Genomic DNA, 20,965 nt, shown 5'->3' on the forward strand with positions numbered 1-20,965 from the left:
TTTTTTTTATTTAAAAATAAATTATTTGTAAACTTCTAAAACTATAGAATAACGTTCTTAATATGCTACCATAATATTTAATCCTTTAAATTGAATGATGATAATATTTTAGCTCAAAATTAACGTACTCAATTACAAGGTATAGATAATTTAAGCAATTAATGTATTTCATTTCATGTCGATTTTTTTGGTAACAGACAATAATCGTTAATTTACACATAGATTATACACCTGTAGAAAATACAACGGGTAAGATACTCAAATTTTTTATAATATTCGTTCCAATAAAATGGACTGAAATTTGGTTGAAATTAAATTGAAAACAAGACGGTTGACAGTAAAAATATTAACAAATTTTATTTATTAAATAAGCGTTTTATTTATTTCAATTTATATTATAATTCAGTATCAACATATAACCTAAAAACAATTTGAAAAAGAATTGAGAATCCAAATCCAATAAATCCAATATATTATACCTTGCACGTTCAACGAATACATTATTTTCAAACGAAAAAAAATGGAATGGAAATATTTACATCAACAAGACAGAAATTTATACAAATCAATATTGATAAGTCTTTCAGGCCCCATTTAAACTATTCTTGGTGTCTACAACAGACACATCAACGGGTGGTAATCCACTACCATCACTTTGCAATTCACGTAATCTCTTGGCTGTCAAAACTCTGATTTCTCCGATGCTTAGCACCAGATCGTAGTTTCTCTCCAAAGTCTGTTTGATTTCAGCACCCATTAAAGAATCCATGCCCAGATCGGCTAGAGTTGCTGACTCGTCCATGTTCTTCGTGTCCTTTACGCCTAGAATGTTGGCAACAGCGTCGATCAAGCTCACTTGTGTAGCTCCACCAGATCCACCTTTTCTCTTATCCGCTAGGACCATGGAAGCCAAGACGGGTTCTCGGTGATGTAAGAACAAATCAAAGGCGGAAAGACATGATGCCATACGCTGTGGTAATGTACCACCAACCACTGTTTCATTTCCACCCATAGTTTCCATAATAAGTCCAACATCTCCAATCGCACCCCATTGAATAGCCAACTAATAACAAAAAATTGATTATTAATATCAAATTAATTATTTTTAATTGAAAAAAAATTATTATATCATTTATATCAAAATGGACATACCCCTGGGAGACCAGCTTCTTGTCTAGCTTCACAAATTCTTTCCATGACAGAGTTAGCAAAACCGTAATTAGTTTGTCCAGCATTACCACGTCCACAAGATACTGATGAAAATACAACAAAGTGATCGAGTTCGGGACAAGACTTCCTGGTAACTGTGTCTAAGTTTTTGGTACCAGTTACTTTAGGTTTGCTCACAATTTCAAAATCTTGTGGAGTTTGATTTTCTAAGAATGCATCTCTCAATACCTTAAAATTATTAATAACTAATTATAAATACTTATAACAAACAAAAAAATGAAAATTATTTGAAAACGTACATGTATAAAATGTTTTAAATGTAATAAAACATATAACTTATTTAGATTTAATATTAAATTAAAAACTTCAAATTCAATATATAATTTACAGTCACTAGTAACTTTTAAGCATATATAGTAAAATAATAAAAGTTACTTACAGCGGCCAAGTTGAAGACACCTCCAACTGGTCCCAATTTGTTACTGTCATCAACCAATTGTTGGGCTCCATTAATTGTTGAACAATCAGCCTTAGATATCAATACATTAACACCTGATTCTTTCCAATTTCTAACACAGACATCTTGATAACCAGTGGTAATTCCACTTCTGGCAGTCAATACAAGATTTTTGGCCCCTCTGACAATCAACCAGTTAGCTAATTCCAACCCAAATCCTCCAAGACCTCCGACAAGCACATATGTCTTGTCTGGGTTCATATAAGACCGTGGAATAGAAGTCACCAGTTTAGTTACAGGTTTAACAACTGCTGTAGATTCTTCGTCTCTAATTTTCAATACTACTTTTCCAATATGTTTACCAGAACCCATGTATCTGAATGCTTGTTCAACTTGAGATTCAGTAAATACAGTAGCTGGTAAAGGATTAACTGCACCGTTCTTAATACCTTCGTTCAACAATCTTACTACTTCTTTCTTTTCCTCGCTTGTAGAATTAAGATCAAACAATGAGTCCAATAGAATGCCATGGAATGTAGTATTTTTCAAGAAAACGGACATTCCCAGTGGGCTGTTGTTTGACAAATCAAGTTTACCGATTTCCAAGAAACGACCATCTTTAGCTAAACAACGAACAGATGCTTGGAGTTTGTCATCAGCTAACGAGTTTAAGACCAAATCTACACCACGTCCTTTAGTCTCTCTTAAAATATGTCGTTCAAAGCTGGTGTTCCGAGAATTGGATATATTTTTATCAGTTAACTAGGTTTTCAAAAAAAAAAATCAGTTGTTTAATCATAAAAAATATAACATTAAAAAAATACCTTGGGGAATGTCTTTTTTAAAAATTCTCTTTTCTCTTTGCTTCCAACAGTGGTATAAACGGTTACACCCATATGCAAAGCAATAGCAATAGCTGCTTGACCGACACCTCCAGTACCAGCGTGAACTAACAATGAGTTGCCTGGTTTCATTCGTCCTCTCACACAGAGTGCATAATAGGCCTAAATTAAATTAATAATAAACAAACCAAATTTATTTTAATAAAATTAAATGAGAAAAAAATTCTTACAGTTCCGTAAACAACAGGTACAGTTGATGCTTCTTCTAATGTCCATTTACTTGGTACTTCCCACAAGAAGTTTGGATCTGCGAGAACACTGGTAGCTAATCCTTTAGCAGCGAGCATACCCATTACCCTTTTACCTTTAGAGTTACGGCCAGAGAATTCAAGTCCAAGTATACAGTCCTAAAGTTAAAGTAAAATCAAATTTATTATTAAGCACAATATGATCATAATATAATAATAAGTTTAAAAAACATACTTGTCCAGCTAAATCACCAGGCAATGCATCAGGAGGAAGTTTTCCAGATGCTAACATAATATCACGGAAGTTAAGTGGTGCGTAGTAAACAGTACATAATTCAGTATTTGGATTGTATTCAGGTCTAAAATTAAACATGTTTATAAGCAAATAAAGTTTTGTCTTCAAGATTCTTAAACAATAAATACTCACTTGTAATTCACCAAAGGACCTTCGATCCATTTCAGACTACTCAAATCTCCTCTAGTCAAAGCGTTAATATAAGCATGCTCAACTTGTAACGAAGGCTTATCATGTTGGTTTTCTAATTCCAAATGTCTCATTGAACCCCACACCTCATTAGGCTTCAATATATTGCTCAGTAAATCTTTTTTCAATTGTGTAGCATATAAAGGAGCTGTTAAAGAGAACTTCGGTGCAGTTGGGTCTTGAATGAACACAGATCTGACACTGTTACCACCGGGTTCTTGTTTGACACAATTCACTAAACCTATAATTCCGTTAGTGTCTTCTCCTTGAGTGAATAACACTATTTTCTTGCTTGGGTCAGCTTCAGCAATTTTTAGAGCAGATTTTAATGCCTCAACCCACTCATACGATTTTTCAGACACTTGAATTACTTCAGAAACTGGATGATTTTTAATTAGCTAAATTAGAAAATAATACTATACAAAATAACATACACTAAGCAATACAAAATACAATATATAATTAATTAGAATAATTAAGATGATGTGTGATCATATAATATTATTTTAATGATTTATTACAATTAAAGTGTACCTTTCTCAACAAATAGAATGTTCTATCATCAGCAGATAACTTGCTTATAAAAATAAGATCACCATTCTCAACAAGGCTTTGAGAAACATTATTCGCTTCGGATAAAAGTATAAATCCACCGTCCTTAACTGTCTCGGCCAAGTTATTTAGTTTAGTTTTTGATTCTAACACATCAAATGCGACCGCCACATGAGCATTAGATTCAATAGGCCCATTTTCCAATGATTTGTTTATCATTTTTACTTCTAATGGTCCCAAAAATGGAATCAAAGCTTGTTGTTGAGTCGTAACTAATGTTGCGTCCAACTGAAAAAAATTTAAAAAAAATTGTTACTTGAGCACTTAAACATTTTATATTTTGATACTTACAGATATTAAGGGTTCAGATTCCAGAATTTTGACAACATTAGATATATAAATTCCTTCAAATGGTTTATCTGCACCATATTCAACAACTTTTATTTTTATAGCGCCAGCACTATTTTCTAAAACGATTTGTAGATAAGCAGAAAATATGTCAGATATTTTGATTGGAACCGAAGAAACCTGTAAAATAAGTATCATATATTAAAATTATACAGTATATTTATTAATCACTATTCACGAAGCAATAAATATTTTTCAGTAGTTTTCCATTATATATGTTTTATAATAATACAATTAAAAATACTATAAACGAAATGAAAATTTACATTTTTAAACACTAATAACTACAATCAATTCTACATCATATAAATCTGAATAAATTACTTTATCAGCAGTGTACGGTACAAATGTGTACTTTTCTAATTTAGGAGCTGCTTGCGATTGTTGTCTTCTTGGAGCTAAGCTCAATTTCAATCCACAAAGTTCAATTCCTCCAGATTTGATAACATCTATATCTCTGTACATGTTTATGGGGATTGCTAAAAAAATATTAACGTGATAAAACGTCAAAAAACAATATTTTGGATCACAAACACTTACGGCTACTTTCAGGTAAGGACTCGATTATTTCCGAATGCTTAATAGGATCAACAATAATTTTCTGAATTCTCGTCGGTAAATATAACTCTTTGGTTTTCAAACCCACAATTGAAAACTGAAGCATTGTATCAATATAGCTAATCCAGTTTCCAGTCCATTCCAATTTTCCCTGAACGCCTGATAATATTATTGTAAATTAATTACACATATATAAGTAGGTTTTTCATATTATATAGATAATAAATAGAGTATATTATGTTTTTTAATTAACTGTATAACATATAGTGTCTTATCAATTGAAATAATGCATAAAACCTATAGAAACTCATATAATTGTACTTACTTATACTTATTATTTTTAATTAAATAAATAAATATTTATTAATTTTACAGTTACTAAGAATATTTAAAATTGTAGTTAGTTAAAAATTATAAATTTGTACGTAATTTATAATTTTACATTCAAAAATTAAAAAAAAATAGTGTCCTTAAATATGGTAAAACTATAATAACCTAAGTATATCTTAGTGCAATATAAAATATAATACATATTATATTGTAATAAAAGTTATTAATCATAGAAAAAATATGTTTATATAAAACCTAGTACTAGTACCTACTTAATTATCATTCAATATATCACCTTTGTTATCACATTCTTTTACTCCTCTAAATGCTCCTTTGTAATCATATCCACGCAAACCCAAATCTTTGTAAATGTCCCCTGATTTAAGTGGTAAAGCGTTCTCATTGACATCAAGAATAGGTAGTTCGGCATCTAATTGCTCCGAATCCGTATCGTTTAGAATAGAGATGTGACCAGTCACTGCTACAGAATCTCCTTCACAAATTTCAAAATTGCCAGTTCCTTCGAAAATGCTAATTGAGAAGCTTACGTTTCCTGCAAAATAAGATATATTAATAACATGCAGTAATACTTTAATTGTTCTATAGATTATACATTTATAAATCGCATATTTTTGGGCAAATAATTAAAATTATATTTATTGTATAATTAAATATATATTATTTATAAATATTAAATATAATATCAGTTATTAGTTTTTTTAAACTTTTTTTTACACAAAGAATAATTACCGGTTTTGGGCATGATGGTAGCACGCAAAAACTGTACATTTTCAATAGTAACTGGGAATTCTTCGATGTTTTTATCGTGAAGTTTAGCGAACGTCTCCCACACAAGAGTCTATATTTTTTTACAACACACATTTGTAAATAATACAAAAATATTAAAGTTTAATTTAGTTTTTTCTTACTAAATATCCTGTCGCAGGGAATAACACTCTTCCATCAATTGCATGCCCAGACAAAAACTGGTATTCTTCCACACTTAAATCAACTTTAATTACGCACTCACCAGATCCAGCATCCTATTATCAGTCATAATATATATAAAAAAATGTTGTTAATCAACAATAGTCAACAATCAATACTAATATATTTATATATTTATATATATAGAGAGAGAGAGCGTAAATAATGAATAAGACTAAGATAAATGTATAAGTAAGTAATTTAGTTTATTTCATAGTATTTACCTTTTGTACAAAATCAGCAACAGTCCATTGAGTAGAGTGATCCCATTCGACCAACGATTGAATCATTGGTGTACCACGCCCAACAGGATACGACACAGATGGGTACAAGTTTTTGATTTGGGGCTGAAGTCCAGCATTGTATAATCTAAAATTAAATAAGCAACATTAAAGTATATAACTTTACCTACTATTCGATCTATTTAAATATAAAACTCCAAACCCACTTTCCAATGGCTGATAATAAAACTGAAATATTCCCTTGAGGGTTTGTTGAACGCTTAGTTAGACCGATGCACAAACATTCTGGCCCCAGAGATCTCTTTAAAATAGCTTGAAGTAATGCGTGAGGCGCAACTTCAATAACAACAGCGTCTTTTGGCACATGAAGTATAGCTTCCTAAATAGCAACGATATTAAAATTATTTTGGGATACCATAAAATAGGTAATAACAACGCAATTATCTTACATGGAACAAAACCGGTGACAATAAATTGTTTACGTGGTATGCAGTAGAACTTGTTTTGGCTAGCGGAGTGTTCCATAATTCTTCGGGTATAGATGAACTGATCCATTTAGAAGAACGAGGTTTTGGGTTTTGTAAAATCTAATATGGATTTTTTTAAAAAATAAAATAAAACATAAGTATGTGAAATATGTTTATATTAGAATTTTTTCTACGCGTTTACAATCATAAATATTGTTAAATATCTTATTAATTTTGAACAATAATAAACGCCTTTTGAATGATCCACTTATTATCATACCACATCAATTTTTTTAATGAATTTATAAACTTGAAAATGTATTTTAAAAAATAATAAATATAACAATTAATTTTTATATAATATTATATATTATAATTAATATTTATATTTATTACTATAATAATAGATGCTTTATAATTTTAAATCAATCCTTCATTTATAAAGATTATTTTTATAATATTATATTACAGATTATGATGCAACAACAAACTACTATAATTGATTATAATATAATATATATTATATATCACCTTGATTTCTAAGTTTAAAATTTAAACAGAACTACAAAAGACATTCTATCAATTAATAATTTCAGTTTAACTCCTAAAGCCGTTTATAAAGAATAATGAGTGCGTACCACAAATTTTATCGGAAAATAAAAAATAATGTTCAAAAATATAAATATTTACAAGACAAAAATATTTAAACAAGCGATTTGAATTAAATATCAACTTAATACTATTGAAAATAAAATGAAAATTACTGAAATCTTTTTTAAGCTATATAAATAATAACTTACTACATTAGATATTTTTAACTTTAAAAATAAAATTACATTAAAATATAAAATGCAAAGATATACATTTTTAGTTTGTAAAGATAATGTAGAACAAACTTACTTTTTCCAAACTCTTACGAAGCATTGGTTCTGCATCAGCAATATATTTAGAATGAAAAGCGAATCCAGAACTATTGACTTCTTTGGCAAAAATTCCTTCAACTTTGCAAGTTTTAACAAATTCACTAACGCTCTTAGGAGGACCGGATATTGTTACACTGTCTTCACTATTATGACAGGCGGCTACCAAATCAGCTGGCAATCTTTTTTTAGTCTCTTCCCAAGACAAGCCTAATTTCACAAATTCCCATTATTGATATGAAAATAAAATGATTTAAAAAAATAACAATGAATTCAAGTATAATTATTCAGTAATTTACCGACAGCAGCCATTGACCCTTGAATTAGTTTAGTTTCTAAAATACAACGAGCCCTCAACGCTGAGATCAAAATAGTCTGTTCAATGGTAAACGTTCCATCGGCATAAGCACAAGTAAGTTCACCAACTGAGTGGCCTATAAAACCATTTGGTTCGATTCCAATTGATTTTAATAAATCAATCAATGCCACCTAAATGAATCAGATATAAATTTAGAATTAACCCATCAATCAGTATTAGAATAAATACAAAAATATTACTTGCATGGATGTTATCGATACAGCTGAGTTGAGGACATTATCAAATGTTTTTTCATCTTTGGAGTTTAGAATGCTCAACAAATCAATACCTTCGGTTTGAAGAACAGAAGCTGCTCTGTTGATGGCTTTGGCAAAAGGTTCCAATTGAAGGAGTCCTTCAACCATACCAGCCCATTGACTCCCCATTCCGGAAAAAATGAACCACACTGGTCTTTTATTTGATTTTACTTCCTTAAACCATTAAAAATAATTATTAATTTAATATCAACAAATGGAATACTATGTTGTATTAAACTCTACAAATTAATTTAATTAAACCGATAGTAAAGATAAAAGTCTTTAAAAATTAAAGAACCTTATAATTTAAACTAATTCACGTTAAAAATTGATAAGACTTGAGTAATTTAAGATTTAAATGATTTAACTTTTTATTAAAATAAAATAACTTACAGTAACTTCAGAGATCGATTTTCCTAGAATTGAGTATCCTCTATAACCATGTCCGTTAATGTTATTAGCATGGATATCGTGTAACAAAGAAACAAAATCATCGTCTAACGGCGTTTCAGCGATCTACCAACAAAAACGATATGTTTAATTGATAATTAAAATACTAATAAATTATGAAGTCTAGAAAGAAATGTACATTTTTCAACATGTTGTTAACTGCTTCTTCTGTTCTTCCAGACACAGTAATCAAACGCGGTATATGGGTAACAATTTTATTAGTTTTTGTATTGGGATTAGACTTCAACAACACATGAGCGTTTGCGCCACCAAAACCAAAAGAGTTGATAGCCACATAACCACCATTGAAGTCCCAGTTTTTGTTCACAACCTGCAAACGTGTGTGATTTTTTATGAGAAATCATTTTTTGACAACTGTTATAATTAATTATGTGAATTGTAAATTACCTGTAATCTTCCGTCCAACAAAGCCAGGATATCAGGGTTTGGGTTGGCAAAGTGAAGATTTGCAGGAATTTTACCACTTTCCATAGAAATGACAATTTTGGCCAACGAACAAAGACCGGAAGCGGGTTCGGAGTGACCCATGTTCGATTTAACGGAACCGATTAACAGTGGCGAAGTACGGTCCTTAGTGAAAAATTCTGCGATAGAATTGACCTCTTGTGGATCACCAACCTAAATCGGCATATCATGAAATAAAATAAATGTTTATTGGCACCTCAAAATTAAACCATCGTACTTTTGTCCCCGTTCCGTGAGCTTCTACGTAAGACACCTCGGCTGGATCTACACCGCATTTGGCATACACTTCTCGAATGAGTTTATTTTGCATGGCACCACTCGGAAATGTGATTCCCTGATCTTTGAATCCGTCGTTATTGGTCAATGCTTCTACCACCGTGGCATAACTTCGTTTGGCTACACTAGCCTTCTGCAAGAATACTGTTACTACAGCTTCGCTCCGCACGTATCCGTTTCCTGTAACAACTATCAAGTATAAGCGAACGATTGAAGTTGACGTTTTTTTAAGAAATTGAACTACTCCCGTTGACGCACATTGGCCTCAAATCATTTCTGATCCTCCAAAAATATTTCCTATTTATACGTTTAATGAACATAATGATTACGATAATGTTGGTCTAATTTGATATTATATCAGAATCGGAAGTGTATATCTCATCCCCAAATCAAAGAGTTGTATTTCATTAAAAGTATGCATTAAAAATCACAAGAAAAAAATTCAACACATTTTTATATATTAATTGATATATTTATGATAAAGATAACAAATATATTTACGATATCATTAGGGAAGGAGGTTGGTCATAGGCATATTTGTTAACTCATTAAAAAATAATTGTTTCAGGTAAGTACGTATTTAAGTATGTGAAAGAATACCTTCGACAATTTTCTTAAAGATTTAGGGACGAAAGAACTTTATATTCCACAATATTACAATCATTGTTTTTCGTTTGATTTGTCAAGAAATATGAACATCACAATATAAATATCACAATTTTTTATAAATATTAAGAATCTTTTATTTTATTATTTATTAATTTTTCTATCATTATCGTGTTTGACAAAATATTTATAAAATTATTTTACAATAATAAAATATGTCATAATGTTGAGGATGCCACATAAAAAAATATTGGATTGTATCATTAATATCTACTTAAAACTAATACAATGAATACAAAAATCAATAAATTACAAAATACAACTATATAGGATTAATATAGCTAAGTAGTAATTAGTGACACACTCATATATATATATATATATATATATATATATATATATAATATATATGTTTAATTAAATATATATAATTTTAATATCCAAGTGATACAACTCGAAACGGCTGTAACTAGCAGCAGTTTTCTACCGTGTTAAAAGTACACTACACCAATTATCTCCGTCTTACAAATACACAACATGGGCACATAGTAAATTTGCATTCAATAGAATCGATTTAGTGTTATTGGCTTTGATATTATCAAAGTTAAAAGTATGAATAACATTATCTTTGTTAACTTTATTTTTTTGTAATTTTTTAGTAAGATTTGAGAATATAAAATGCTACAAATTAGAAATGCTAATAAATTAAAACTAATTTTTAACTCTGATAAAAGGTCAATTCACTATGATAAAGCTAACAAAACAAAATCGGTTCTTCTGATCTCCTATATTTGATTTGTTGTATATTTTTAGAATAGAAAAATCACGTACGGGTGTAATATCTTCTTAACACGGTACAAAACTGTTGCGACAGCTATTTTGTACTGTATCGCTTAAAAAATAAAATTATACATATTTCATTATATGAATCTAATTATTTATTACTAGTTTGCCCGTACTACTTGATTATTAAAAATATTAATCCTATGGCTGCTTTTAAATAGCTATTGATTATCGTATTTATTGTTTTAGTTATTATAGATTAAATATAATATTTTTTTATACCTATTATAAAAACGAATTTTAAAAAATCGGGAGTGATCGGGTGTGGTATCAATAAAACTTTACCTAAGGCATCAAAACTCTAAATCCGTCTTACGCTAATATGCTTAGGACCAGTGGCGAGGATTTATATGCCTAACGCAGCATAAAAACAGTAAAATATGTATTAAATTATTTCGTTATTGCTAACCAAATATAATTTATAGGGGGACCTTGAGAAAAACGTACCAATGCATATTAATTATATGAATTCTGACCGTGGTCAGTTCTCGTGGCGATAATAAAAATAAAAATAAAAAAAAAACGTGTACCGGACGCGTCAAAAGCTCGGCACATCCCTTTCGACGACAACATGCTCAACTTGTGAAACTGCAACGAATTGGTGGGCTTGAGCAACAGGTTGACGCCGCCCACCACAGCCGCCTCGCACTGTCCGCTCCGGATGGCGTGCAACGCTTGCGACAAGGCGAACAGACTGCCCGAACAGGCCGTGTCCACCGCGTAACTGGGTCCGTTGAAATCGAACGTGTACGACACCCGATTGGGGAACATCGCTCGGCTGCATCCGGTCAGCCCGTAACCGTTCACGCGCTCCTGCACTCGGCTCCAGTAGTCGTCCGTCTCACTTTGGAATGTTCCCACGTACACTCCGGTCTTCGATCCGCGGATTTCGTCGGGGTTCACACCTGTGGAAGTTTCGAGAGTGTTATGATATTTTTATCACGTTCACGCCGTCCTGGGTTTATAAACCGATTTAGGTACACGCGGTCGTCTTGAGAGCGGTTTACGTGCGTTTTACTGCACAAAACGACTCGGAAACATGACGATTTTCAGAAAATTTGACAATAAACATTAAAAACGCCGACGAACCGAACACTTCGCGTCATTGCGTCCACGTGCACGTGAACGTTATCAATTCGAGACTAATGTGGTAAAAAAACTTTAAAATATTATGCAATCAACTCCAAAAACGTTGAAATATGCAGCAATATACGAATTTAAAATGCGATTAAAAACAATTTGTAATGTTTAATTTGTTTAATATATTCAATATTTTTCAATTCCGTAAAAAATACGTTATTTATTCATATTGTTTTCAAATTTGATGTTTCTAAAAATTAACAAATGTATTTGCAATACTCTGATGTAGAAAAAAACATACAAGATCGTAAACAACATAAAAAATGTTTAAATTTGAAAACCGTGGTATCACAAAATGTATTGATCATTGTAATATAATTATTTACGAATAATACAAAAGTTTTCGAAAACGAACAATCTTTGATTTATATAATATAATATTAGGTAACACCGTTACACGTAAAAAATCTATCACTTGCACATCCCGTTTGTATTTCGTCGTCAAAATGTTTCCAATCCGTTTTTTACTTTTATTACAATTTTGGGCCTTTTTTTTACTATTTTCTTGTGTAAGCAATCACTAGCATTTGATATCATGTATGAGAGTATAAATGTAATACATATTATGATTTGTATAGCTTACCGGCGTCCACGATACATTCATAAGTTGATTCTAAAAGCAATCTTAACTGCGGGTCCATGACTTCGGCCTGTTTAGCATGTACTCCAAAAAAATTGGCATCGAAATATTCCAATCCCTTAAGTTTTCCAGTCCTCGAGGGAAGACCGTACAGACCTTAAATAAATTCAATACAAAATATCAATAATTATAAAAAAATGGGCAATGATAAAATCAAAAGATAGGTCAGTTCGAATAGGTGATGTTCGTTAACCCATATTTAATCGTCGTTTTCTATACCGATCATATAGAATTTAACAGTTATTGCACATAGAAAAAGCCATAAATATTAATATTAATATTATTTTATCAACGTTTACCAAGTCTGGGTTATGGACGTGATATCGTGTGATATTCACTCGATGTTATCTCGATTAGAAATAAATAAAAACGAAATGCTTTTACTCTATTGTCCAATTTCTGTTGTATATGCACTGACATGGTTTTATATCAAATCCAATAGATAATATGTATCTTGTCGTGGGTTATTGTAAATCTCGTATTTGTCAAAATTAAAAATAATTATTTGAAAATAAATTAATAATCTAAATAATAATTTAATAATAATTTTTTTTTTACAATTATAAGTACAACTTATAATAAACCTTGTATTAAATTTTAAAGATTAAAAGGAATGACAACATTTGTTTATAGGCATTTCGAAAAAAAAAACTTAAAAAAATCGAATATTTCGATTGTCTATAAATAGCTTTAAAAAGTTAAAATATTTTTAAAATTCAATCGTAAATAAATAACGCTAGTATAAACATTTGGTGGAAATTTCAAGTGCCTATTTACAATGATTCGTTTTTGAGTTATAACAAAATAAAAATCGATTTTGTTGAAAGCTATTGGACATTTTTTACTTTTTTACTTTGACTTACACTATTACTACTCCAAAATGTGATGACAGACACACATCATATCATTGTAAAATCAATACGATCGTCACTCCGTTCAGCAGATAAAATGTGTAGATAGATTTATTATTGTAAATTACTTACCAGCAGGCCAACGACGATCATCGTCTGTGACCATATCTACCCCGGCGAACAGGTTTTCTCTGAATTCAGCGATTGAATTGGACTCTGGAAAACGTCCAGATATTCCACTGATGACCACTTCATCATTTCCGGATTGCGGAAATTCACCGTTAACAGTCCCATTTCCAGCTTGTAATTGACTAGCCTGTGAAAACCTCGCTGGCATAATAGCTACCTTTTGCTATTAAAACATTACGAAAAACGGATAAATATTAATCGTTTGTGATGAAATCAATCTAAAACATCGTTATAAAATATAATATCAAGTAAATATTATTCTCTGACGTATAGCGACAAACTTGCAAGGAGAAGGAAGTGCTGCGAATAAACGATATGTACACATACAATGTATGAATAGATTATGAATATTATATTAATATAGTATTCGTTCCGTTCATGGAAGTTGATGTATTCACGTAAGTATATGTATATATTTATTATACAAAGACAAATCGACGATATTGACTTATATGATATTAATTCACGAACAAAACTACAATATATAGTAATTAATTAATACAATACGTTTAGTAGGACAAACGTATGGTTGGGTTAAGTTCTGAAGTTCGCCGCCACTCCTTCTAAAAATTCACTTTAACGTAGTGATAGGAGAACATGATCGGCTATTCAGTTATAGTCAAGTGATTCCCAATCGTTTTACCACCCCTTTTATAATTTTCAATTGGTCACGGATCGTCTCGATTAAAAAATCACACAAAACAAATTCTTTAAAAATGTGTATATCTATTACTTTACGACTTGACGTTACGTTTTGTCATTTTATTATTATTATATACTGAATACTAAAAACTAAATTATATTTGCTTATTTTACTTAATGGTTTTAATGCGATTTTTGTGCTTCAATCCGGTCGGGATACACCAAGAGCCAAATTAAAGGGTGGGATTGCTCCCCCACCCATCGTAAACTTACCTCGTTCGGCCATCGGACTTTATTATAACCGGCCAAATCGAATGAAATGATTGATTTTATCGTTCATATGTTATGCGTATAATAGCCCATAGATATATTAACGTATTACGGTATAACCATAGAACAACGAAAAATGACCTTGGGTATGCAAAAGCGATATATATATATATATACAAATATTATAATACATGTAATAATCCGTTATCGTCTGTAATAGCAAAACCAGTGTTTGCGAGCAGTACGGCAATTCTGAATTTTTATCTCTACGCAATTTTATTTGTATATACGTATTATTTATTTATTTATTATGAAACGGGACGGGCCCAATAAAAATTTAAATATTAATCTTAAAACAAAAGTACACCTATAAATAACAGAATAAAATATAAAAACATCGATATAATAGTGATAACGTTTCAAAAACGAAGACTAATTATCATAAAATACGACTGTTACGATATTAAAAATATTTATTATCGACTGCGTGTGTACCTATATGTGTTTTTACTTTCATCTATTTATCAACTGTGTATCCGTGAACTGAAACCATTGTCACAGCGACTGACCGAATACTCGACGTTCTCATTAATAAATCTACATATTTTACGCGAATTTTTAATGAACTATATTAGGTATGTCGGCGTGTATGACTCGCACGCTTCTCCGTAAATAACGGAAGTGTATGTATTTGCATATTATATTCACACTCCGCAGAATGTATGCAAGAGTATGGGTATATTAAATGTGAACGTTCCCAACAAAACTGCTTTTCTAATTGTATTTGCACATCGTTCATTCATGTTTGAAGAAAAACGTATATTTTTTTTTTTATTATAAATCATATTATTATCTATTATTTGCATAATTTATACATTTTTAATCAATTAATTAACTTTTTGTTTTTTTCCTCTTTCCTCTTTGCAATAAAAAAAAAAAATTCATATTATGTTGATTACCGAATAGTGAATACTACAATACTATATATTTATATAAATACAAATGTGATTTCTTTAAGTTTATATATTTACTTTATTAGCTGCGTAGATAATTTGACAATACAAACCCACTAAAAAATAATACTATTAAGTTTAAAGGTCAGGTTAGGTTAAATGAAAAATTAATATTTATTAATTAATATTGTTTTTAATTTGATAGGTACTATTTTTTAATGTAATTTTTAAAAGTTTTTACGCGTATAGTACTATAGTCTATTTCTAAAATTTGTCATTTTTATCATATTTCACATATTTTTAGTCAAAATAATTCCTGCCTCTAAGTTATATATTTTATTCTAACTATTAAAAAAAAATAGGCAAGTGGAACCATGTTGTACTGTAAGTGTCGAGTTGATCACTTTGATGGATGTGTTAAATTTTAAATCAATGATTTGTCAACGAAAAATGAGCTGGCAAAGGCGGTGCCGACTGGCGATTGTCATTACTAAGAATTCCTGACCACTGAAATTTTATAAAAATTGCAAATTTTAAAATTGACATCAAAACCTAGTAATTATTAAATATTCTTCATTGTCTTTTCTCAGTATGTGTACGAAGAGAAAATATAAATGCATAATATGGAAACACGATAAATAATATATCGTGTAATAATATAATATAAATTATAATAATATAATATCTTCGATGATCTATGTAGTTATCGTGTCATCGCAACGACGTCTGGTGGAAATATCCCTGATATAATTTATTTTTAAAATCTATCCAAATAGGTAATGTTTTATGTAGAAATATTACATTATTTATAAGCCGTATTAATCAAAAATAAAGTGATTTTAATTATTACATTAATGTTTTTATTGTTTAGTCTTTACTCTTTAGTGTTTATTAATATTTTCATAAATAATTAAAAAATACTTAATAATAATATGAGTTCTATAAGAATAATAAATGATTTAGTTAACGTAGCGAACAAAAATTATTATCAACAGGGAAGTAAAATATAATATTTTGTATATTATCTTCTTACGTAAGTTATTTCCATCTAAAAGGGTTTGTAATCACTTGTTATTTCACATTAATTGTGCTGAGAAATGTGATGTTTACATTTTCAGCTAATATTTATATATTCCAAATTAATAAAATACTATTACATAATTATTATATTATAATTAAATATTAACATTACATTACATTATATTATCATACATCACAAATATCAGCATAGTCCAAAGTATTGAAAAATTAGAATATATTTTTCAAAGCTTATGATCGTATTGGAAAAAGGAAACATTAAACTAATACATTGTGTATAATTATATAATAATAATTGTATAATTATCAAATTATGAGTATAATTATTTTTTTTTTTTTAATGTAATTACCCAAAAATTTTAATGCTATTAAATTAGTTAGTTTAAATCAATTGTCTGTTTAGAAACCTATAACTTAAAATTTTTATTTTATAATTAAATTCACAATTTTAAAAATGGACAGTTTACAAAACTTTACTAAATAAATAACGTACCTATTAAAAGATTTTCGGATAGGAGCGGGGAAGTAGAGAAAAAATTGGACTGGACTTTGAACATCAAAACCCCCTTATCTCTACATCCAATCAATTTTTTTCATAAACTCTAAATATTCTACAATACGATATTAGTATTATACATTATACTTAAAATCGACCTTTATTTGACATCTGTATGTAATTTGGTTAAATTTATTATAAATTTATATAAATATATTTAACGAAACTTATTATATACCTATTATACCTATTTTAATTTTATTCCGCAGTGATTTTTCGTTGTAGTTAACCTTTTGACCATACATTTGAGGCTGTTTGAGAATTTTTCCAATAAAATGACGTAAGAACTACATTTCGGTTCAGTCAAATAATGAAATATGCAGTCGAATGTGTGGATTTTTTATATTTATTTTAAGTTGGTATCGTTGAAATAATAAGAGTAAATAAGAATCTATGTACGAACGTCTTTCATACAATTTCCAACCAGAATTAATCAAAAATAGAATACCTAACTGATTCGCGATTTTAAAGAATAGATCAACACCTGATGATAAAAAAAAACGTAACTAGTCTATTAAATCAATTAATATTGCGCGTGCCTGAATGATAACGAGAAACCCTACAATCGTTAAAAAACGCTTAAATTTTTAATTAATAAAGAAAAACAATAATTATATATAAATTTCAAAATTTCAAAGACATCATAGGTACGCTGGTACGTATGGTGTCATTATTAAATTGAAAATCACTGGTAGACGATTTCGATTGGACCTCTGTAACGCGCGGTTGAAATTCTGCAAAATACCCATAAATTAAGTTAGGTATTCTATTCTAAAAAAAAATAAAACAACGATATTGCCTCTATCATCTGTTAGCACAGAACTATAAAAAAAAATGTATTTCGGAAAATTGACATTAATATACATTAATATATATATATCTTAATGTATTTCACTAATATATACGGTTATAGTTTTTTTTTTTTTTTTTCAATGACATTATGCTCTTTTAATTTTATATTCCAATACAAAATATTTACAAATAATAATAATAATGTATATTACAGCATATTATATAATTAATTAAAATATTATGAACCATGTCAATGATAGATCGAACATTGGCACATTGATAAATAATGAAACCATCGCCGGTAAGTCATTAAGTGAAAATGAAAATTACTGTCTATGTTTAAAAATAAAAATTATTAATTTACCGACTCTTGCATAATTATGGACTATGATACAATTAACATAAACACCATATTTTTGATAACACTTAAAAAATGTAATAGGTACTATTAAAAATATAGTAATTATACGTTATAATGATTATCATGTCATTTGTGTGTAATTATTTAGAACTTTTGGCCATTTTCTTAAAATTTCAAAATTCTAAAAAATTTGAAACGTTAGCAATAATTCAACCTTACTGAAATGTAAAAGACTATTTAGTGTAAAATAATTACGATGTACATTGTACAGTATTAATTTAACAGAGATGTGTTCGTCGATAAATAAAAACATATATTATTTAAATTATTATTATTATATTAGCAATGAAAATAGTTACATTTAATATTATTATTTAACTATAATATTAGCTATACAAACTGATAACATTATAATGATAAATTAAGGTTAAATCGTATTCGGATAGGTTAAATAATCAATCATTGTCAGTATTTACAAAACTTTATGTTGTATCATTGATCTTTTAACACACACACTGATTTAATGTGCGAACATCACTTAACACATATACTTATACAGCCTCAGGTAAATTGCCTTATGCATTTTTTTCAAAAGAATGGTTATTATTATTTTACATTAAAATTTACAGTGTTAAATAGTAAACATCGCGAGATGTAATTTAGCCGTGTTAAGCAATTTAGGGGGAGGAGTGACTTGGAAGACCGTAGCACCAACAGTTTTAAAACCAGACAATCGTAATTTTTTCATTTGCAGTTAACTAATTATTTTTCATATTAATAAATAGTAGTATAATATAGTATAGGTATAGAGCCATTTTTTTCTGTGATTATTGAATGTTGAGCAGGGCAAAGAGAGACCAAATTACGCATCTTGAAATCCGTGTTCGTGACACGATGTATTACCCCTAATGGTATAAATCAGATAATAATACAATTCATTTTTCTATGCGGCACACATATTCAATATCATCACGAAAATATCAGCTCCAAAACACACTGTTTTCCCAATTACCATGCACAGTGTTATAGGAACATTAAAAATATCGATCCCGAACAGAAAAACATACAAGACAACCACCTCAATCGGCGGCAACCAGCTAGATAATTACCAAGATCTCCCTTAAAAAGTATACAGCGATAACGTCGATATTTTTGACACATCCCAAAGAACGGACAGTCTTTCGTCACACGATAACAAATAATATGCAAATCAAATTTTTGTCCTCTCGCGTATTTTATATTAAATATTTATTTAATTAGTATATATATATATATATACTATTGGGTACTAATAGTACCGGTGCTTTGATTATTATAAAATCGACTAATGAGCATAGTTATTAGATAAAAAAAAAAATAAGATATGCGCGAGTGGTAAACGACCGACATGGGTTGATCTCGATCACGTGAAAACAGATCGCAGTCAATTTAGAATCCGACGGTGTGTCTGGACGAATCCAAAAACTGCGATCGACGCGTGAAAACCGAATAAACATATTTGCAGTAGCCACTTGCCAATAATATTATAATTGCTACTGACGGAAAAAGATGTCGAGTTCAATTTTTTCTAAGATCTGTCTCGATAATTTCTAGAATCGACTAGAAAAAAATGTTCACAAAAACTATGTATTATATCAACGCTTTCGAAAGCTGTAGTCGTTTTTGCTCGGACAAATCGCTTCATCCCCATCCCCTCTACCACAAGTCCGACTCTCTTGGATCAATTATTTTTCAAAAAAGTCGAAAAAAACGTAACAAACCCCCCGAATTCGCAAATTCGTTAATAATATATTTGTGATTCGACCACGCTCGAGTACGTTGTATATATATAGTTACGTATATATTAAACGGGTGATATATTATTATACGGAATTATGTATAAATATATACCTATATATATGTATATATATAATACGACTACGGACTTACTTGGTACTGCGGTGATATAAATTACTATTTTTGAGTTTATTTTCGTCGGTCGGGACGGACCGGAGACTCCGCGGTACAGATTCGACGACGGCGACGATGGTACGGACGGCGCCGGTTTATTATAATATTATAATCCAAAGATCCCGGAGACGCGGAGGTGTTGCGGTACACTCTAATATTGATCGCTGTGGACCGCTGTAGATCACTGACGGAAATGTGCGGACAAACACTGCTGTAAGTCGTGCGTGCGTGCGCATTTACCTGGCTCGATGATGGGTCGAAGTTATTTGTTTTTTGAAAACGATCAAGTTAGCGATTATAGGTCAACGAGATAAATTGTTATAATCTACACCGTGCACCCGTGTGTGTGTGTATGCGGTGCGTTTGTGTGTTTAGATCAAAATAACACGAAAACAATGTACTAAAATAATGTAATATCATATATTTACTATGCTGTCTTAACAACCCAACTGTACAATAATAATGCGTACGCGCATAACGTGTATATATATATATATATATATGCCATGTATACACGGCAAGGACAAATCAATGTTAAATGATTACACATCACCGTCGCTTTTATAGATATTATAATATATATATATATATATATATATATATATATATATTGTATGCACAATACCAGGAGTTGTCTCTCGA

The 20,965-nt window shown here is 29.9% G+C and overlaps 1 protein-coding gene across 1 annotated transcript; it reads right to left on the reverse strand.

Moving 5' to 3' along the window:
- Window positions 1–457: 457 nt before the first annotated feature.
- On the reverse strand, window positions 458–20,518 carry LOC113554502 (fatty acid synthase-like). Its single transcript, XM_026958382.1, has 28 exons — window positions 20,303–20,518; window positions 13,705–13,924; window positions 12,665–12,817; window positions 11,472–11,846; window positions 9,434–9,672; window positions 9,139–9,369; window positions 8,870–9,061; window positions 8,674–8,796; window positions 8,224–8,454; window positions 7,965–8,154; window positions 7,646–7,875; window positions 6,728–6,865; window positions 6,485–6,657; window positions 6,261–6,405; window positions 5,979–6,092; window positions 5,800–5,908; window positions 5,345–5,602; window positions 4,702–4,878; window positions 4,486–4,640; window positions 4,105–4,281; window positions 3,736–4,041; window positions 3,145–3,599; window positions 2,953–3,076; window positions 2,700–2,876; window positions 2,452–2,631; window positions 1,610–2,389; window positions 1,153–1,398; window positions 458–1,063 (listed from the first exon to the last, which is right to left on the reverse strand). Exons 2-28 carry the CDS (start codon window positions 13,907–13,909, stop codon window positions 584–586), a joined length of 6,363 nt encoding a protein of 2,120 aa, XP_026814183.1. The 5' UTR covers window positions 13,910–13,924; window positions 20,303–20,518; the 3' UTR covers window positions 458–583.
- Between the last annotated feature and the right edge of the window lie 447 nt (window positions 20,519–20,965).

The sequence above is a fragment of the Rhopalosiphum maidis genome, chromosome 2, assembly GCF_003676215.2.
Source record: "Rhopalosiphum maidis isolate BTI-1 chromosome 2, ASM367621v3, whole genome shotgun sequence".
NCBI classification, from domain to species: Eukaryota; Metazoa; Arthropoda; class Insecta; order Hemiptera; family Aphididae; genus Rhopalosiphum; species Rhopalosiphum maidis.

Bases quoted from the DNA above. Each gene is read 5' to 3' on its own strand.
- LOC113554502 (XM_026958382.1), bottom strand. From the start codon at position 13,909: ATGCCAGCGAGGTTTTCACAGGCTAGTCAATTACAAGCTGGAAATGGG. The intron at 6,866-7,645 runs GTAAGTTTGTTC...AATCCATATTAG, and splicing joins TTCGTAAGAGTTTGGAAAAA to ATTTTACAAAACCCAAAACC. The intron at 6,406-6,484 runs GTGGGTTTGGAG...ATTTAATTTTAG, and splicing joins TTATTATCAGCCATTGGAAA to ATTATACAATGCTGGACTTC.